This window comes from Hypanus sabinus, chromosome 3 (assembly GCF_030144855.1).
Source record: "Hypanus sabinus isolate sHypSab1 chromosome 3, sHypSab1.hap1, whole genome shotgun sequence".
NCBI lineage: Eukaryota > Metazoa > Chordata > Chondrichthyes > Myliobatiformes > Dasyatidae > Hypanus > Hypanus sabinus.
In genome coordinates, this window is record NC_082708.1 from 26,079,350 (window position 1) to 26,101,447 (window position 22,098).

At 40.7% G+C, this 22,098-nt stretch overlaps 1 protein-coding gene across 2 annotated transcripts in view; it reads right to left on the bottom strand.

The window, feature by feature from the left end:
• The window catches only part of mgat4a (alpha-1,3-mannosyl-glycoprotein 4-beta-N-acetylglucosaminyltransferase A), a 293,401-nt gene that overhangs the window by 62,481 nt on the left and 208,822 nt on the right, over positions 1-22,098 (bottom strand). For both annotated transcript variants that reach the window (XM_059963900.1, XM_059963901.1), the window contains exons 7-9: positions 21,784-21,859; positions 10,804-10,918; positions 979-1,109 (exon numbers count right to left, since the gene is read on the bottom strand). In XM_059963900.1, the coding sequence (XP_059819883.1) occupies positions 979-1,109; positions 10,804-10,918; positions 21,784-21,859 (322 nt within the window). The remainder of the gene's footprint in view (positions 1-978; positions 1,110-10,803; positions 10,919-21,783; positions 21,860-22,098) is intronic.

Below are 22,098 nucleotides of genomic sequence, written 5' to 3' on the forward strand. Positions count from 1 at the left end.
TAGATTCCTTCTTCACCTCTCCTGCCTATCCCCTCCCCCACCCCTTGATCTTTCCTCTGATTGGTTTTCCACCCTCCCCCCACCTTCTTTATAGGGCCCCTGCCCCCTCCTTCTTTAGTCCTGATGAAGGGTCTCGACCCGAAACGTTGACTGCTTCTTTCAGCGGATGTTGCCCGACCTGCTGAGTTCATCCAGCTTTTTCGTACATCTCAATTTGACCACAGCATCTGCAGTACACTTTGTGTTTGTTATCCACTCAATCTATACCTCTCATTATCTTGTACACCACTATCAAGTCACCTCTCAACCTCCTTTACCTCAAAGAAAAAAGTCCTTGCTCACTCAACGTATCCTCACACTCTGTAATCCAAGCAGCATCATGGTAAATCTCCTCTTCACCCTCTCTAAAGCTTCTATTTCTTTCCTATAATGATGAGATCTGAACTGAACACAATACTCGAAGTCTGATATAACTAGGTTTTTTATAGAGCTGCTGTTGTGTGTGTCTGGTGGTGCCTGGGTTAAAGTTCATTAGTCTCCGTTCTGATCAAAGCTGTTAATTACGTTCCAAATCAAAGTTATATTATTGCGTTATTCAAGTTAATTCATTAATAACAATTTAAGTCATTCTGTACTTCCACAAAATGCTGGAGGAACTCATCAGGTCAAGCAGCATCCATGGAGGAAAATAAATAGTCGATGGTTTGGGCCAAGACCCTTCATCAGGGTACGATATGGACCTGATGAAAGGTCTCTGCCCAAAACATCAACTGTTTATTTCCCTCCACAGATGCTCCCAGACCTGCTGAGTTCCCCCAGCATTTTGTGTGTGTTGCTCTGCATTTCCAGCATCTGCAGAATCTCTTGTGTTTCTGTAGTTCCAGTCCACTGCAGAGATTTTGCTGCTTAACAATATATAATGAAGAGATTCCCAAACAGCAAAACAGAACTTTTTGTAAAATCAAGCTGCACACTTACTGCATCTCTTTCAGGATTGCAGACCTTCACCCACAAGATGTGGTCTAAAAGCCAGTCGATGGGTTTTTCCTTGTGGAACATCAGTATGAACTCCACAATAAGGTTCAAATCAGGAGCCTGAAACATTTTACCTGGAGCGACAAATAATAAAATATTAACAACTGCAATTATTGACAATCTATAATTATAGACAATCTATAATTATTGACATACAGTAGGTTGTGCACAATGTTCATAGCTTAATATGCCTAAAACTAAATGGCGCCTTTGACAGTATCACAACAGCAAAGTTTTTAAAGCTTTACATAAAAGGCCAAAATACATGTTGCTCAAATGGCCAATTGATTTAGCGTTGGCTGACGTACTGAGATATAGTGAAAAGCTCATCTGGCAGACTGTTTCTACAGATCAATTCATCACAAGAGTGCACTGAAGTAGAACAAGATGAGAGAAGGAGAGAATACAGAATAAAGAGCTACAGTTACAGAGAAAGTGCAGTGCAGGCTAACAATAAAGTGAAACACCATCATGAGGTAAGTTATGAGGTCAAGAGTTCATCTCAGACGAGGGAACTTTTCAGTAGTTGAACTGCTCATTGCCATTATGTCCACATGAAATTCCCGCAATTGGCAATGTTAGGAACTAAACAGGGGACAACAAATACATAAATGCAAGAATGCTATTATTGAAAATATTTAACTATTTCAGAAATTATTCACAGCAAGAGCATCAGATTCATGACCTCAGAGTCCTTCTGACTTCTGATCCCACTACCACCATTCTTTCCTACTCATAAAACAGGAGTACATTCAGCCCATGAACTCCATGATAACTCTTTGTAAAGTTATCCCATCAGATCTTTTTCCCTTTGATTCTCCTGTCATTTATCTACACAAAGTGGCAATTTTAAACAGCTAATTAATCAACCACCATATCTTTTAAATTAGGGTGGGGGAGGGGGGAGAGATCAGAGCATTGCTGGTCAGAGAAGGAACAAGCAAACCATACATAAAAAGCATCCATGTCACAATGGAACCAAGGACCTTGGGGCTTAGAAAACCAATGCTCGCTGATTGAACTATATTGGTGAATGAACAGAGAACAGGCAGAGTCCTTGAACATTCAACACGTTCAGCAAATCTATTTTCCATTTTTCACTGTCAACTGACGGAACAACTTCGCACTGCAATTAGAAACTAGCCAAACTGCCACACATGAAAAGCAAATAAACGAGAAAATTATACTTATTAAGTACTTAACTAAGACACTGGCTAATTCAGGATAGCCGAAAGCAATTTGTGAAGGATGCCACTAACTTAATCCGAATGTATAGTATCAATATGGTACTGAATTTTCGCAAGGTTAGATAAGGTATTACATGAGACTTGGCAAAGTTTAAAGCCCTAGTTATTAAAGAGAATTAAGTTTCAGAGTTTTGTTGTAAAACATTTTCCACTTTGCTCTCCAGTGTGGAGGATATAGTAGCTCCATTAGTCTTTCATTATTTTTATCACATCATCATGACTGTTTGCTAAAGAGAATTAAGTTTCATGGAGTACAAGAAATTGAGGTGTGTATGGATTTAATGGGTTATAGCTGGAGATATTCTCACAGGGTTGTTGCTATGACAGCTTTTATATTGTTTTATATTAATTTTACACAGGAGAGTTATTAAAGCTCATTGACAATATCAAATTACAAACATAACTACCCTGAAGATTGCTCAAAGTTGCAGGAAGACAGTCAAGAAGCCAAGGGAGCAGATGTTTGGCTCCTGTATTTTACTGTTGAAAATGTACTGTGGGAGTGCAAATGGAAAAGATTACAAAAACCACTTAGTACCTCAATCAGAGTGGCATTGAATAGAAAAGCAGCATCAGGCTGAATTTGAATAAGATGTCCTGAGAAAGGAATTTGTCACATCCTCTTCACATTCAAGGATATTCTTATTTTGTTGCTTAAATTCTACTCAGCAGGACAAGTGCACTTCAGCCTCGCACCGATCTTTATTGGTTTTAGTATCAGGGGTTACATGCTTCAACCTAACAAATGGATTTTAACACTCACAGCAATGAAGCAACCTCAAGTGCCCACTGTGGTGACAGGGATCCATTGTGGGGTCTTGGTAGGAGTCCAGTTCTAATCCAGTCTGCCGGTGGACTGAGGGGATGTGGGTATTTATCAAGCAGGAGTAAGGTTTGGGATCCAGGACAGTAAACTCTAGGGTATATGGTGACTTGAGAGTATGAACAGGGAAAGCACCAAAATAATAACCTAGTTGTTGAATCCTAATGGAGAGGCACAGTCTAATCCAAAAACCATAACCTACAAATAGAACATTCTGGGAATATTCAGCAATATTTGGACAGCAATGCCAAGACTTCTGCATTTAACTGTGCAAGCTGCAGCCTGATCCCGTCAATGTCAGTGGGTGCTGTAAATTTCACAGTTATTCCCAATCTAAAACCCCGTTAATTATATTAAGCACTCAGGCAACTGTAAAGCACCGCTGCTTTTGGCATTCTGCCATCTAACCTCTTAGCCCTACTCTCATTAAATACAGAAAGTGAACGGAAAGAAAGAACGCTGTCTCACAAATATAATATCAAATTGCTTCCTTGCAGTTGCATTTAGCAATTGGCTATTTTCTTTTTAAAACAAGGAGGAAATAGACTCTGGCCTCTTTATTAGGCATCTCCTTTACCTAATAAAATGGCCTCCAAGTGTATGCCCATCCACTTCAAAGTTCAACATGCTGTGCATTCAGAGGTGCTTTTCTGTACCCCCACTGTTATTACATTTGGTTATTTGAATTACTGTAGCTTTCCTGTCAACTTGAACCAGTCTGGCCCTTCTCCTCTGATTTCTCTCATTAATAAGGCATTCCCCCTCAACAGAACTCCCGCCTGCTGGATGTTTTACAGACAATTCTTAGTAAATTCTAGAGACTTTTGTGCCTGAAAATCCCAGAAGATCAGCAGTTTCTGAGATACTCAAACCACCCAGTCTGGCACCAATGATCATTCCACGATCAAAGTCACTTAGATTACACTTCTTCTCCATATAACCATTACAGCATGGAAACAGGCCATCTCAGCCCTCCTAGTCCGTGCTGCTTACTCTCACCTAGTCCCACCTACCTGCACTCAGCCCATAACCCTCCATTCCTTTCCTGTCCATATACCTATCCAATTTTTTTTTTAATTGCAAAATTGAACCTGCCTCTACCACTTCTACTGGAAGCTCATTCCACACAGCTACCACTCTCTGAGTAAAGAAGTTCCCCCTCATATTACCTAAACTTTTGCCCCTTAACTCTCAACTCATGTCCTCATTTGAATCTCCCCTACTCTCAATGGAAAAAGCCTATCCACGTCAACTCTATCTATCTCCCTCATAATTTTAAATACCTCTATCAAGTCCCCCCTCAACCTTCTACGCTCCAAAGAGTAAAGACCTAACTTATTCAACCTTTTTCTGTGACTTAGGTGCTGAAACCCAGGTAACATTCTAGTAAATCTCCTCTGTACTCTCTCTAATTTGTTGACATTCCCCATTCTGCTGTTTGGTCTGAACAACAACAGAATCTCTTCACCATGGCTGCATGATTCATTAGTTGCTGCTACATGAATGGCTGATTAGATTTTAGCATTAACGAGCAGATCAGATATACCTAATAAAGTGGCCACTAAATGTAATTATGATATACAATGTTAATTCAATCCTGGAAAATTTGGGAAATCAGCCAAAAACATGTCATCAACTTCAGAATCATGTAGATTGATGATATGACTACAGCTAAATCCTCTCTTCATCACAGTGATATTCTACAGCTTGTCTATGGGGAAAAAAAATGCCCTGTGAATTGCCCAGCTCTCCAAGATTCAGTTCTGTAAATATTTTCAACCATTAATAAGGGGGAGGGAATTTGCTATTATCATTAGTAGAAGTGTGGAATTAAACAAATCTTCAGATGTTCTGCTGTCATACTCCCACATATATTCATTCTTTGAGAGAAAACTTTAAAGCATCTTATTTTAAAACTACACTCATGGGGCAACAAGGGTTTTGTTAATGCTCTGCCTGCTCAGTCATCATCCACTTATCTATTAAATTACACTGACAAGAATCATTCAAATCTGAAGCAAATCAAAATGGAGACACATGCATTGGGCACTTTATTAGGTACACCTGCTCATTAATACAAATATCTAATCAGCCAATCATGTGGCAGAAACTCAAATGTATAAAAGAATACAGGCAGAGTCAAGAGCTTGTGTAGAAATGGGATCCAAGTAACTTTGACTGGGGAAGGATTGTTGATGCCAGATGGGGTGGTTTGAGTATCCCAGAAACTGCTGATCTCCTGGGATTCTTATGCACAATAGTCCCTTGAGTTTACAGAGAATAGTGTGAAAAAACAAACATCCATGGAGTGGTAGTTCTGTTTGTGAAAATGCTTTGTTAATGAGAGAGGCCAGAGGAGAATGGCCAGACTGGTTTAAGCTGACAGTAATTTGAATAACCATGCATTACCACAGTGGTGTGCAAAAGAGCATCACTGAATGCACAACATGTTGAACTTTGAAGTGGATGGGCTACAGGAACAGAAGACCACACCAGCTATGTTTCCTCTGAGCTGTGTGCGTATGCATGCGCACATGTTTTTCAACCAGTGCATAAAGGAAGTTAATATGCGCACACAAGGTTAGTTACCTAAAATAATGTAGTAATTAATAATTATACTTATTGAAAATAATCTTTTAGCTAAATGTTTCTGTTAACTAGTTAGTTGGTTTTTCAAATATCACAATGCACGTCACTAATTTATGTCACCTCACTTTTCCTGTTCCGGTTTGTATAGCTGCATCATGGTGGTGGCCATCTTTGGCAGATAGTGTTCATATCGTAAAGTTTACAAAGATCTGTTTCAAATCCTGTAGATAGCTTACTGAGTTTTTATTGAAAAAAAATTCAAAAGAAGCAAAGGGCATGAAATGCAAAAGAACTGGAAATTTGTTTGAAGTTGAATAGCTTAACAAAATAGAAACTGCTACACCGAAAACTCATGAGGTCATGAACGTTCAGCTACGAGACATATTTATGTATGATTTAAAAAAAAAACTGGAGTTATCTGTTTGTATTGTCGTGATGCGAAAGTTGCTGGAGAATTTGCTAGTGGAAAGAAGTGGGATGATATTTGGAAACTTGACTTTTTGAAGCAGCATTTGGCAAGTAAATCGCATTTGGACGGTGTACAAAAGCTCAGATAACAGTACCTGTCATTACCCATTACAGGAGTGCTATGCATGTTACGGTTGGGTACTGATGGGCAAGAGCGAAAACTATCAAACCCAGAGGAGATCAAAGTCTTAAAATATCATGATTTTCTAGCTGAAAATACTATAATAGTTAGACAGTTTAATGATTTCCAATTTTCCGTGCAAGAAGAAATTAAATCCAAACTGATTTCAAACTTTGCTCAAATGGTTGCATTTGTACTTCAAAATGAACAGTTTTGCGACCTTGCACAGTTGATGGACATTGGGGGAACCTTTCTTGCGTCCAGTGTGGACTGTGAGCGAGGTTTTAGCCTAATGAATCGACTCAAAAACAAGCTGAGAAACCGTTTAGGTGAATGTCATTTGGATATGTTAATGAGGATCAAGCTATCAATTGGATGGAAGGAAGTTCTATTAGTCTAGATAGAGTTCACAAAGAGTGGGTAAATGCCAAAGACAGGAGAGAGAAAAAAATAACTTGAGTGACTTAAATAGGTATGTTACTTTGTTGTTATTCTGTGCAGTTTTATGTCAAATATTTTGCAAACCTACATAAACTGTGCCATGTGTGCATTCAGTGTACAGATACTTCTGTCACAGGAAAAAAAAATTAGTACAACATTGGATTTTTGTGCACACTCCCTACTAAAAACTAGAGGGAACGTTGCACACCAGGTTCCACTTCTGTACCTAATAAAGTGGCCACTGAGTGCATACTTGTGCTGAAGTAAAAGTCTCCCCCAAACTCTTAATGATGATAAATGCAAATTAAAAAATGAATATGTAGGTACTGGAAATCCGATATTAAAAAAAAAACAGAAAATGCTGTTAATACTCTGCAGGGAAGATCCTTCCTTTGACCTGAAATATTAAACTGAATTCTCTGTCCATAGATGATGCTAGAGTGATTCCAGCCATTTGTGTTTCTGATTTTGATATTAAATACTTGACAATGAAAAAAAATCCTCTAATTGTTTCATTTCAGTCATGAATTTTTAAAATATCATTTTAATGAACAGCTGAAGTGCTCCAATCTGCCACAAGTTACTGTTGAGATCAAGTTCAGTAATGCTGAATTAATACACTCAGTATTTGGTGAGGTGTACTACTCTTGCAAAATGCAAAAAAAAATGCTGGAGGAACTCAGCAGGTCAGGCAGCATCTGTGGAAATGAATAAACAGTCAACATTTCGGGCCGAGACCCTTCTTCAGGAAGGGGGAAGAAGCCAAAGTAACAAGATGCATGGGAAACTGGAAAGTGATAGGTGAAACCTAGTGAGGGAGAAGGTACAACACACAAAAAATGTGGTCAGGCAGCATCTATGGAAATCTCAGCAGGTCAGGCAGCATCTATGGAAATGAGGTTTCGAACCAAGACCCTTGAACGTCAACTATTTATTAATTTCCACAGATGCTGCCTGACCTGTTGAGTTCCTCCAGCTTTGTGTCTGTGTTGCTCTGGATTTCCAGCATCTGCAGAAACTTTTGTGTTTGAGGGGGACAGTATGTGAGAGGAGGAGGGGTGGATGAAGTAAGAAGGTGGGAGCTGGAAAAGGAAAAGAGCTGAAGGAGGAGGAATTTGATCGAAGAGTGAACCTTGGAAGAAAAGGACAGAGGATGGAGGTGAAAGGCAGGTGAGGGAAGCCAAAATGGGGAATGGAGAAGGAGGAGGGGGTAGCAGATGTTGGAGAAACTAATGTGCATGCTGTGTGGTTTCACCTATCACCTTCTAGCTACCCTCCTTCCATCCCCCCCCCACCTTTCTATTCTGGTGTCTTCCCCCTTCCTTTTCAGTCCAAAGGAAGGGTCTCAGTCTGAAACACCGACTGTTTATTCCTTTCCATAGATGCTGCCTAACTTGCTGAGTTCCTCCAGCATTTTGCCTGCGTTCCTTTGGATTTCCAGCATCTGCAGACTTTCTCATGTTCGGAGTATGGGGCAACATTCGTTCAGCCCGATAGTGGCCTCAGCATGGCAAGAGAGGAGGTCATGGGCTGACACGTCAGAATAGGAATTGGGAGTGAAATTAAGAAAGTTGGCCTCCAGGAAATTCTCCCTGTTGCGGACAGAGCGAAGGTACTATCCATGCCAGATTCTCAAGAATAGGTGAGAGGATGAGGACTGCTTCACAGCCATGATAAGAAAATAGTCTGTGGTTTGAAAGGATCATTCATTTGGACAACTGGCCTTCAACCCAAAGCATTATTTTCTATTTTAACTTTGTATCCAGCTTCGAAGACTGGGCACAAAACAAACCAAGAAAACATTTAATTTAAGAACTCTTAAAATTGAAACGTCAGAAGCAGTTGAGATATAAAGAGATTTAGTGGGTTCATCTACATAATTCAGTTTAAGGTCCTATTAAAATAATGAAATTAATTGAAGACTCAAGCTGTGCAGAGGACAAACATTCTGCTGTAAAGCCCTAGCCAGATTTCACTAAAGTGCTGTTGGCAATTCTGAGAACCACGTCTTTGGAAGAATTGTCTTCTTCAAAATGAATGCACTGCTGACTGGTGAAACTACACCTGGATTCCAAAATAGAAATACAAGAAATTGCAAAAAGTTAGATTGTGGTCTCTAAAAATCAGAATGCTTGGGGGTGATCTGATCCATGTTTCCAAAATATTAAGGGGAACTGATAATAGAAACCCACTGATTGAAAGGGGTGTATAGGATTACATTCAGTGTCCACTTTATGAGGTACACCTACCCATAAATGCAAAAATCTAGTCAGCCAGTCATATGACAGCAATTCAATGCATTAAAGCATGCAGATGTGGCCAAGAGGTTCATTAGTTGTCCAAGCCAAACATCAGAATGGGGAAGAAATGTAATCTAAGTGACTTTGACTGTGGAATGATTATTGATGGCAGTCAGGGTGGTTTGAGTATCTCAAAAACTGCTGATCTCCTGAGATTTTGACACATGACACAGTTTACAGAAAATCCTGCAAAAAACAAAAGAGCACCCAGCGAGTGGCCTTTTTTTGGGGGGGGGGGGAGTGCCCTGTTAAGGAGAGAGGTTAGAGAAGAATAATGAGATTGGTTCAAGCTGACAGCAAGGTGACTATAACTAAAATAACCATGGATTACAACAGTGCTGTACATAAGAACATCTCTAGATACGTAACACATTGAAACAGCAAAGATCACGCACATCCACTCAGTGGCTGCTTTACTTAGTACAGGAGGTACCTAACAAAGAGGCCATCGAGTGTAGCTGGCACACTTTAAAAATCAGAACCAGACCTTTTGTTAGGAAAGCCCTCCACATGTGGTCACCGCGAACTCTTTCACAAAAAAAATTGTTGCTACATCAAGAGTGCATCTTAAATATCTTTCTTTATGGTTTATTTTTAGCAAGGTGTTATTAGATATGGTGGAAAGGATGGCATATGAAATTAGGTCACAGATCATGTAGACTTGCCAGCTAAATAGCTCAATTCTGTCTCAGTGTTCTGGATACAGTCACCTGGCACTGGTACATTCATTAAAATGTGTAAATGCATAATGTGTGTACAGCAGTTTGCTTAAGATAAAGAATGAGAAAAATATAATTTGCATTATGGACTGTATAACTACAGTTATATTTACATAACCGTAGCTGCCTGCCTGTGGAAAACATTTGAAAGGTCCTTGCTTAGGGACTGAGGATGCTGACAAGCTACAATCAAAGCACAGCAGTGAGGAATGGGGAGTGGGAAATAAAACCACAAGAACGATAAAATGGAGCAAATTTGGTGGTGCGGGTGGGGTTGCGGGTGAACAGGAAGCAAAGAAGAATCAGAAACAATGAGAGAGGAGGGAGAGGACTTTAACCTGGAACGGGGAGTGCTTGAGTGACTGGGATTGTATGACCATAAGACAGAGGAGCAGAATTCAATCATTCAGCCCACTGAATCTGCTCTGCTATTCTATCATGGCTGATCCATTATCCCTCTCTACCCTATTCTCCTGTCTTCCCCCATACCCTTTGCCACCCTCATTTATCAAGAACCTATCAACTGCTGCTTTAAGTATACCCTAACACAGCTGCCTGTAGCAATGAATTCCACAGTGTCACCACCCTCTGGCTAAAGAAATTCCTCCTCATCTCTGCTCTAAAAGGACATCTTTTTATTCTGAGGCTGTGCTGTCTGGTCCTAAACTCCCCCACTACAGGATATGGAGAAGTTGCTCAGATGGATCCTCCAGGGAATGATTTGAAAATAAGGTCAAGGCTTTCAAGGTGAGCAAGAAGCAGAGGAATGAATGTCATGGAAATAAAGAGTTAGTATTAAATGGCAGGTTGTTCATGCATCAAAGGCAGTTTTATGGAGGTGGTAATTAAGCAGTCTAAAACAGCAATCTGCAAAATGATACTTTGCTTCAATTAAAATAACTATAAGTGCTAGCAAATGATTAAGACACAGTGGTTTTATTATCCATCACTAGTCCAACTAGTTTCTGTGTTATTTCTGTTTGACTTTGATGTTAAAATGCACAGACATTACCAGGTGTGCTTCCTCACTGGCTTTCTGCTTCAAAGAGTTTTCCTTTACCTATAAACCCCAACTGTGAGAACTCTAGAATCACCCAGTCTTCTGAAGAAAGCTGAAGTGCAAAATTTTTCATGGTGCTGAAGTAATGATCTTTGGCAACTATGTCGTCTTCAAGCTGCGGGGAAAGAACAACATAGAATTAGCTCATTTTTTGCCTCAGGCTCAGCGCATCATGCCTTAAAAACACAGCTTGGTGGGGCATGAGTAAACAAGGCCAAAGTCATACAAAACTGCATAGCAATCTTTCCTGGTTAATTTCTACCTCTGAAAAGAACTGCAGAGGAAATCATTATATTTTGATATGACAAGAGGCAGAAATGATAGATAATAATGGAAGTATGAGCAACTCAGAAAAGATAAAACTTGCTGTTAGAGTGGGGAGAAGCAATTTGACTGCGGGGGACAGTCAAGCTTTATTCTGGGGCTTTTAAGAAAATCAGCAGCCAAATGGCCGGCTGGTGGCGCAATGGCATCAGTGCCAGACTCCGGAGCGAAGGCTCCCGAGTTCGAGTCCAAGTCGGGCCACCTCCAAGCACACTTTCCATCCGTGCCGGGTTGAGCGTCGAGCTAGCCACTCGGACTCGTAAAAAATACAAGGGTCGTTTATATTGTGACCCGGTTAATCCGAAAGGAGACCAATCCTGACACCAAGTGCCAGACAAGAATGGCTGACTGTCTGGTCCATCACACTAAAAAAAATAGCTGCCAAATACCTGATGAATACAAGATAACAATGGATAACAGCTCAACCCAGGATCAAAAATGACAGACATTTATTCCACTGTGCAAAACAAACACAGGGAACATTTAGCTCATATATTCCACAGCAATTTTATGGTCTACCATCCGCACAATCCTCTCTCAGATATTCCACTAGCTTTTTGTTATCTGTATCCCACCCATTCCCTTTGGTGGTGAATTCCACCCCTTTCTCCTCCACAATCTAGCCCAATACTCCCTTCTCTCTCCCTTTATCTATCCTGCCCCTCTATCCCTTCCTCCCTCCTTCAATCGTTACATTCTCCCCCTCTCCATTTCTGTGCCCAAGAGGATTTAATTTCCCAGTGACTAATTTGGCGGCTGTTAGTCCTGTTGCTCTCTACACTGTCAAGACTCCTTCTGTGTCATTTCTATTAAACTGCAAATTTAAATACCTCAGCTCTAGCTTGTTCATTTTTTTATGAGAATGTTCTCACAGATATTGTAAATGTATTATTGCACCTTCTCTAATGTCTCCATATCCTTCATAGCAACCATGCAGACTACCAGCTGTATTTGATAAGAATTGTGTGTAATGTTTTTACCTTATGCTTTAATTTTGTTCTTTGAGAAATAAAGCCTGATGCTTGCCTTAACCTTTTTATGACTCTTGAGGGAGAATGCTACAATTAATCATTTGCAGAATATGTCAGTGTTACTGTATAGTTAAGCTAATTAATATAGCAGGGACTAGAAATAATGCTTTGAATAAATTTATGTTATACAGGTGCTGAAACTATTCTTACAGTTTTTTGAAAAAGGACTGAACCAGTGGCCAATGGGATAGTGGGATGCAATAATGAGGGTAATCTGCTGTCTTATTAGAAATAAGATACATTGTTCAGTCAATGGTAGCAAATCTCTCTAGGTCTCACTTGTGATATATTAGCATGGTGTAGTTGGTACACCTTGGTACATTAGTGATGGACAATCATCGTTAATGGTGATGGATTTGTACTGGTATTAGTATTGGTTTATTCAGTGTCATCACATCTATTAAGATAGTTGTCTTGCACACTGTTCATACAGATCAAATCAGTGCACAGTGCATTGAGCTAGAATAAGTTAAACCGGTAAAAATGAAGAATAAAGCTACTGAAGAAGTTCAAGATTATAACTGATGGAAGAGGGGAGAAGAGAGAATACCTTCTGTGAGGTAGGATTTGAGGTGATGAGGCTACTGTATCTCATCTGAGCTGTTTAATTCAGGCCAGTGTGATTCAAATGCAGTGCTGACTCAAACCTTATGAATGGGTCAAAACTCTGGGGTACCAGGAGATGACTCACAACAGAATACTAAATCTTGATCTAATCTAAAAAAGCTGCCCAGACAATGATGTCAAGGAATGTGAAAATAGCAATAGCACTGAATGCCAATGCAAATGGTTACGCTCTTTCCTGTTGGAGATGGTTATTGACTCACCGTGCCACATGTTCCTCATCACAGATCATTCCAGCTCTGGATGCAAATACAGATTACCTCATTATCTGAGGAGCTGCAAATGGATCTGAACACTTTGTAAATGACCTTGGACATCTACTGTACACTTGTGACCTCATGGTCACTGGTGAGGCAACTGGAAATGATCAGCCTTTCAGGCTGCCATGAAAAACTCTCTACAACACACACTGGGACTGGAGTTGTTTGCCTCCAGTGAGCATGTGCACTCTCTCCTGTGCTACATATGGCTTCAGCGAGTGGAAAATATCTCCCTGATCTCAATTTTATAGAGACTCTTTGATGCTGATTTTAACCAAATGTTGTTCTTTTCCCTTTTTTCCAGTCATAAAGTCATGGAACTAAACACTATGGAAGCAGGCCATTCGACCCTACTTGCCCATGCTGACCCACACTGTTCTCTCTAAGCTGTGCAGGTGTGCGGCCGCACAGTATCAGAAATACGGCTGAGCACATAGCTGGAATTGTCTTGCATAGAGTGTTTTATTAAAGTTCAGTGCAGTTTCCAGGCTGTGTAAAAAATTTCCTGCTCAGAGCCAATGAGCCATGAAGCTGTAAACTAAATAAATAAATAAATAAATTGGGGGAAAGTTGCTGAATGATGCTGGTCCCATTAGTCTGCATTTTCCCCAGAGCCCTCTAAACCTTTTCTATCCATAAAACTGTCCTAATACCTCTTAAATATCATAATTGGACTAGTCCCTGCCACTTCCTCCGATAATATACCAAACATGCTCACAAACTCAGTGAGTTTCTCCTCAGGTCCCTTTTAAAACTCTCCCCTCCCACTTTAAGCCTATGCCCTCTAGTTTTGCACTCCCAAATGCTGAAGAAAAGACTTGGCTATTCACCAGATCTATCCCCCTCATGGTTTCATAAACCTCTGGATTTCATCTCCTTGATACACAGTGGTAAATAATAATAATTATTAATAGTCTGAAACAGAGTGTTTCCTTGTGATCATACAGGACCTGGTGGTTAACACAAAAATTATCAAAAAGACATTAATAAAAGACCAACAAATCCAAGATGATAAATGCAGAGAATGCCAAGAGAAACCAGAAACAATCCAACACATTACAGGATCCTGCAGCAGTTTAACTCAATCTGATTACTTACACAAACACAATCAAGTGACAAATATCATCTACCAAAATCTTGTTTTAAAATACAAACTCACAAAAGACATCGTTCCTTACTATAAATACAGGCCTGATCGGTTTTAGAGCCAGAGTCCTACAGATGTTATTACTACCAGTCCATTACAGGACAATCAATAATAACCATCCGGATAGAATATCACAGGATAAACAAGCAAGAACAACTTACTTAACAGATGTAGCCATTCCAAACACACACAACATACAGAAATAAATAATTGAAAAACACCAGAAATATGCTGAATTAGAAGAGGAAATTGAAAGACTATGGAACATGAACAAGGTATACATTGCCCCATTAGTAATAGCAACAATTGGTATCATTCCAAAGTCGCTACACAATAGCATTAAGCAATTAGGCCTACACAGCAATATTTATGTAAATTTCCAGAAAGCCACTATGCTACACACCACTAGAATAATCCAAAAGTTCCCAGCAATTGAGAAATGAGTGTGTTTGGCTGTGCCTGTACCTCAAGTTTTACCAGCTTGAGCTGAGAAAAAATTAATAATAATAAAAAATAATAACTTTTTTCTCTAAAGCACTTTTCATACAATGTAGTTCAAGTACTTTACAATGGGATAAAGTGCAAACATGAAAATAAAAGGCAAAAAGACACTAGTTAAAAGCAAGGTTAAATAAATGGGTTTTGAACTGGCATTTACCACTGGATAAACCCAAACAAAGCAAGTGAACAGAGTAAAGGCCACTGAAGGTTTAATGGCACTTTTCATCTTTTTGCTGCTGATAGCTTGATGTGATAATTAGCAGGAATATAATTTATCCTGCTTTTTTCAGCAGGTCTTTTCCACAGCAATCGAGTAGATCCCATGTGAACAAATCTTCAGGACAATTGCCAGCTCATTATTGGATCCTTTGTTGCATTGCATTCCCACTGCACTCAGTCATTAAATGGAGTGACCAATTGTGCTGAAAGGCTAGCCTCTGTCACGATGGGAACCCAAGAAATAAACTGATGTTATAATATAAAAGAATTACATAACCGGTTCCAAATGCTCAGATCTTTCTTTGTTCATGGGTGGTATTAAATTTGACGTCTTGGGTGTGAACAGACAACACATCTATCCACAAATGATTACATACAATTTCCTTCTAAGGAAGCCAACAGATTCCTTTAGTTCTGTTTCTTGTGCAGTACGTAGATTCTTATTTTAAAGTCAATATTTATCTAAATCTGTTGTCACATCACTCAATGCAGTGGCTTTTTCACTACAGGAAAAACAGTGAATCATACAAGTATAGGAGACTAGCATTCACGCCACTGTGTGTCTGATAGCACTTTGACTCCCCAGTCTCTGATGCTTGATTTCTGTGTCTGCATTACAAGCTGACATTTATTTTAATTCCTGTACTGGATATAGGCATTACCAGTGAGGCCAGAATTAATGCCTTCTGAAACCACCACTGTAATATCTTTTTAAGATACTTTCACAGTCAACGGTGACAATGAGCAGGGATCACCAGGATTTGAGAACTTAGCACACTACAGCACAGTACAGGCCCTTCAGCCCACAATGTAATGCCAAACTTTTAACCTATTCTAAGATCAGTCAAACCCTTCTCTCCTACATATTCCTCTGTTTCCCATCTTCCATGTGCCTATCTAAGAGTTTCCTAAATGTCCCTAATATATCTGCTTCTACCATCACCCGTGGCAGAACGTTCCACACACCTCATGCTCTGTAAAAAAAAAATTCTGATGACATTCCTCATATTATCCTCCAATTACCTTAAGATTATGCCCCCTGTATTAGCCATTTCAACCCTGAGAAAAAGTCTCTGACTTTCCACTCAATCCATGCCTCTTATCATGTTGTAATAGACAATAGGTGCAGGAGTAGGCCATTCAGCCCTTTCAGCCAGCACCGCCATTCAATATGATCATGGCTGATCATCCACAATCAGTACCCCATTCTTGCCCTCTCCCCATATCCCTTAACTCCGCTATCTTTAAGAGCTCTATCTATCAAGTCTTTAGTCTATCAAGCTCTATCTATCAAGTACACCTCTCAGCCTCCCTTGCTCCAAAGGGAAAAGTCACAGCTCGTACAAGCTAACTTCATAAGACATACACTCTAATCCGGGCAGCATCCTGGTAAATCTCCTCAGCACCATCTCTAAAGCTTCATGTCTGGAATGAGGCAACCAGAACTGAACACAATATTCCAAGTGTAATCTAATCAGAGTTTTATAGAGCTGCAACATTACCTGATGGCTCTTAAAACTCGAGGATTAATGAAGGCCAACACAATCCCATCAATTTGCATGGCAGCTTTGAGGGATCAATGGAAATGGACCACAAGACCCCTCTGTTCCTCCATACTGCCAAGAATCCTGTTATTAAGTCTGCATTCTGCCTTCAAATTTGACCTTCCAAAGTGAATCACTTCACACTTTTCCAGGTTGAACACCATCTGCCACTCCAGCTCTGCATCTTGTCAATATCCTGTTGTAACCTATGACAACCTGCTAAACGATATGGACTCGGGAATAATGAAAAGCCATCAATGTACTGTAATTCCCAGTATGGAAGGTGTATAGATTATTGAGGAACTTGGAGCCGACATGCTGGACACACGTATCAAAACAGATTGGTTTTGCTTTTGTTGCTCCTTACACATAGGTTGATCTGGCCAATAGTTAACAAATATTGACTAAATATATTCCTATAGAACCATAGAACATTACAGCACAGAAACAGGCCTTTTGGCCCTTCTTGGCTGTGCCGAACCATTTTTCTGCTTAGTCCCACTGACCTGTACCTAGGCCATATCCCTCCAAACCCCTCTCATCCATGTACCTGTCCAAGTTTTTCTTAAATGTCAAAAGTGAGCCCGCATTCACCACTTCACCTGGCAGCTCATTCCACACTCCCACCACTCTCTGTGTGAAGAAGCCCTCCAATGTTCCCTTTAAACTTTTCCCCCTTCACCCTTAACCCATGACAGCTGGATTTTTTTCTCCCCTGGCCTCAGTGGAAAAAGCCTGCTTACATTCACTCTATCTATAGAGTGATGTATAGCAGATGTAGAGTCAGTATGGATAGAACTGAGAAATTCTAAGGGTAGAAAGACCCTAATGGGAGTTATTTACAGGCCCCCAAACAGTAGTTTGGATGTAGGGTGTAAATTGAATGAAGAGTTAAAATTGGCATGTGGCAAAGGTAATGATACAGTTGTCATGGGGGATTTCAACATGCAGGTAGACTGGGAGAATCAGAATGGTACTGGACCCCAAGAAAGGGAGTTTAGAGTGCCTCGGAAATGGATGCTTAGAACAGCTTGTACTGGAGCCTACCAGGGAGAAGGCAATTCTAGATTTAGTGTTGTGCAATGAACCGGATTTGATCAGGGACTTCGAGGTAAAGGAGCTATTAGGAGATAGTGACCATAATATGATATATTTTAACCTACAATTTGAGAAGGAGAAGGGAAAATTCGGATGTGTCAGTATTACAGTTGAGCAAAGGGAACTATGGAGCTATGAGGGAGGAGCTGGCCAAAGTTCAATGGAACAATACCCTAGCAGGGAAGACAGTGGAACAACAATGGCAGGTATTTCTGGGAATAATGCAGAAGGTGCAGTATCAGTTCATTCCAAAGAGGAAGAAAGATCCTAAGGGGAGACGAGGGAAGTAAAGGGCAGTATAAAAATAAAAGAGAAGTATAACATAGCAAAGATGAGCGGGAAGCCAGAGGACTGGGAAGCTTTTAAAGAGCAACAGAAGATAACAAAAAAGGCAATACGCAGAGAAAAATGAGGTACGAAGATAAACGAGCCAAGAATATAAAGGAGGGTAGTAAAAGCTTCTTTAGGTATGTGAAAAGCAAAAAAATAGATAAGACCAAAATTGGGACATTGAAGACAGAAACGGGTGAATTTATTATGGGGAGCAAGGAAATGGCAAATGAGTTGAACAGGTACTTTGGATCTGTCTTCACTAGTGAAGACACAAACAATCTCCCTGGTGTAATAGTGGCCAAAGGAACTAGGGTAATTGATCAACTGAAGGAAATTTATATTAGGCAAGAAATGGTGTTGGATAGACTGTTGAGTCTGAAGGCTGATAAGTCCCCGGGACCTGATGGCCTGCATCCCAGAGTACTTAAGGAGGTGGCTCTAGAAATCGTGGACACATTAGTAATCATTTTCTAATGTTCTATAGATTCAGGATCAGTTCCTGCGGATTGGAGGGTAGCTACTGTTGTCCCAATTTTCAAGGAAGGAGGGAGAGAGAAAACAGGGAATTATAGACCGGTTAGCCTGACGTCAGTAGTGGGAAAGATGCTGGAGTCAATTATAAAAGAGGAAATTACGACACAGTTGGATAGCAGTAGAAGGATCAGTCCGAGTCAGCATGGACTTATGAAGGGAAAATCATGCTTGACTAATCTTCTGGAGTTTTTTGAGGATGTAACTATGAAAATGGACAAGGGACAGCCAGTGGATGTAGTGTACCTGGACTTCCAGAAGGCTTTTGATAAAGTCCCACATAGGAGATTAGTGGGCAAAATTAGGGCACATGGTATTGGGGGCAGAGTACTGACATGGATTGAAAATTGGCTAGCTGACAGGAAACAAAGAGTTGTGATTAACGGGTCCCTTTTGGAATGGCAGACTGTGACCAATGGGGTACCGCAAGGTTCGGTGCTGGGACCGCAGCTGTTTACACTATACATTAATGATTTAGATGAAGGCATTAAAAGTAACATTAGCAAATTTGCCAATGACAAAGCTGGGTGGCAGTGTGAAATGTCAGGAGGATGTTATGAGAATGCAGGGTGACTTGGACAGGCTAGCTGAGTGGGCAAATGTTTGGCAGATGCAGCTTAAAGTGGATAAATGTGAGGTTATCCACTTTGGTGGCAAGAACAGGAAGGCAGATTACTATCTAAATGGAGTCAAGTTAGGAAAAGGGGAAGTACAATGAGATCTAGGTGTTCTTGTACATCAGTCAATGAAAGCAAGCATTCAGGTACAGCAGGCAGTGAAGAAAGCTAATGGCATGCTGGCCTTTATAACAAGAGGAATTGAGTATAGGAGTAAAGAGGTCCTTCTACAGCTGTACAGGGCCCTGGTGAGACCCCACCTGGAGTATTGTGTGCAGTTTTGGTCTCCAAATTTGAGGAAGGACATTCTTGCTATTGAGGTAGTGCAGCATAGGTTCACAAAGTTAATTCCCAGAATGGCGGGACTGTCATATGTTGAAAGATTGGAGCGACTGGGCTTGTATACATAGGAATTTAGAAGGATGACAGGGGATCTGATTGAAAAATATAAGATTATTAAGGGATTGGACACGCTGGAGGCAGGAAGCATGTTCCCGCTGATGGTTGAGTCCAGAACTAGAGGCCATAGTTTAAGAATAAGGGGTAGGCCATTTAGAACAGAGATGCGGAATAACTTTTTCACTCAGAGAGTGGTGGATATGTGAAATACTCTGCCCCAGAAGGCAGTGGAGGCCAAGTCTCTGGATGCATTCAAGAGAGAGTTAGATAGAGCTCTTATAGATAGCAGGGTCAAGGGATATGGGGAGAGGGCAGGAATGGGGTACTGATAGTGCATGATCAGCCATGATCACAGTGAATGGCAGTGCTGGCTAGAAGGTCCGAATGGCCTACTCCTGCACCTACTGTCTATTGTCTATACCCATAATAATTTTATACACCTCTATCAAATCACCCCTCATTCTCCTACGCTCCAGGGAATAAAGTCCTAACCTATTCAACCTTCCTCTATAACTCAGTTTCTCCAGTCCCGGCAACATCCTTGTAAGCCTTCTCTGCATTCTTTCAACCTTAATATCCTTCCTGTAATACTTGGAGGCTTTAATGTTGGGTCAAGATCCTGGCAGTGGCCAACGGTAGTGCCAAGCTGAGCTCTGTGTCCAGTGAGAGATGACTACTTATGGAATCCAAACACCTGCCTAGAGGTCCGTGTGGATTTTGCATAGTAGGAGGTGACTGCTAAGGGTTGTACCCGCATCCTTGAATGAGGGACAATATCAAGGATGCATTGTCAAACAATGGAGGGGTCTATCTGCAGGTCATGAGGCTTTTATAATTTGGAACACTTACCAGTGCAAACAGTTCTGCCCCACTTACATACAGCTCCACAGGAATAATGCACTGCATTATCTTACATGAGCAGACCATTGAACCAGCAAGTTCTGTTTGCTCTTGTGCTGACTGTTAACATGCACCCAACAGTCTCACACCATTTAAGTAAAACTGTTTACTAAACATGCTGCCATTCAGCATTCCTACCATTTATCATAAATACAAAATACAGAGAGTACAGAGGGGATTTACTAGAAAGTTACCTGGGTTTCAGGACCTAAGTTACAGAGAAAGGTTGAACTAGTCAGGTCTTTATTCTTTGGAGCGTAGAAGGTTGAGCAGGGACTTGATAGAGGTATTTAAAATTATGAGGGGGATAGATAGAGTTGACATGGATAGGCTTTTTCCATTGAGAGTAGGGGAGATTCAAACAAGAGGATATGAGTTGAGAGTTAAGGGGCAAAAGTTTAGTGGATAACACGAGGGGGAACTTCTTTACTCAGAGTGTGGTAGCTGTGTGAAATGAACTTCCAGTAGAAGTGGTAGAGGCAGGTTCAATTTTGTTATGTAAAAAAAAAATTGGATAGGTATATGGACAGGAAAGGAATGGAAGGTTATGGGCTGAGTACAGGTAGGTGGGACTAGGTGAGAGAAAGCGTTCAGCACGGACTAGAAGGGCCAAGGTGGCCTGTTTCCGTGCTGTAATTGTTATATGGTTATTAACTATTCCAGTCATGATGCTCTTAAAGCTTTCACTTTGATCAAGTGTTTGGTCACTTATCTCAACCTCTTCTTGTGCACCGCAGTGTTAAAATTCTTCAAAAGTAAGCTTATGAAACTTTAAATGACCTACATTCATGCACGTGTTGTTCCTGAATGGATATTGCTTTGTTCCAGGCAAGCCTACTCTCAGGATTAACTCCTTTCATGCCTTATGCACTAGTATCCAAACACAGAAAAGGATTCCCAGATTTCCATCTACGCCACAGTCAGAAACTGCGCTACAACTCCCTCACAACTGGGAGTTGATTGAGTACGGGGTTGAATTGGACCTGTGAAGCCAATCATCAATATAATCGAAGCTTGCTCCAATACAGGCGGCAGTGGTTAGCACAACACTTTATGGTACCAGTGACCCTGACTCAATTCTCACCACTGTCTGTCAGGAGTTTGTAAGTTCTCCTCATGAATGTGTGGATTTCCTCTGGGTGCTCCGGTTTCCTCCTACAATCCAAAGATGTATCAGCTGGTAGCTTAATTGGGAGGTTAATCGGTGGGTAAATTGTCCCGTGATTAGGGTAGGGTAAAATCGGGGTTTGCTGGGTGGTGCAGCCCAAACAAACAAACATGCCGCTGCTTTATGACATTAGAAAAATGCACCATCTCGGCAGCTGGGTGAGCAACAACATTGGCACCTAAGGAGAAGCAAATCTCCTAACCACCCCTTCATCAACTGAAGGCACACAGCACCCAAAACTGCAGTGACTTTTGAAGTGTGTTGGCAGAAGAAACATTCATTACCTGGACATAGTAAATCCCCTTTTTCTGGGCATACATCATCAGGAAGCAATAGTCCAGGTTCTGCTTTGTTCGCCATCTGAAAAACAGCATAGAGGAGGCTCTGAAAGAACAGGCTTATAGAAAATCACAGCAACATAACAAACATAAAATCTATTGGAAGCAAAACCCAAGTCGGTCTTTGAATGCTATAATTCACTGCTAATGTAATGGCTGTTCTGTAGCAGCAGTGTTTGGGTTATGACTAGAGATAATGGGGGTTTTGGAATGTTCTGCGGATGAATAAAGGGAGCGTTTTTTTCTTGTTGTGTGCCTGAG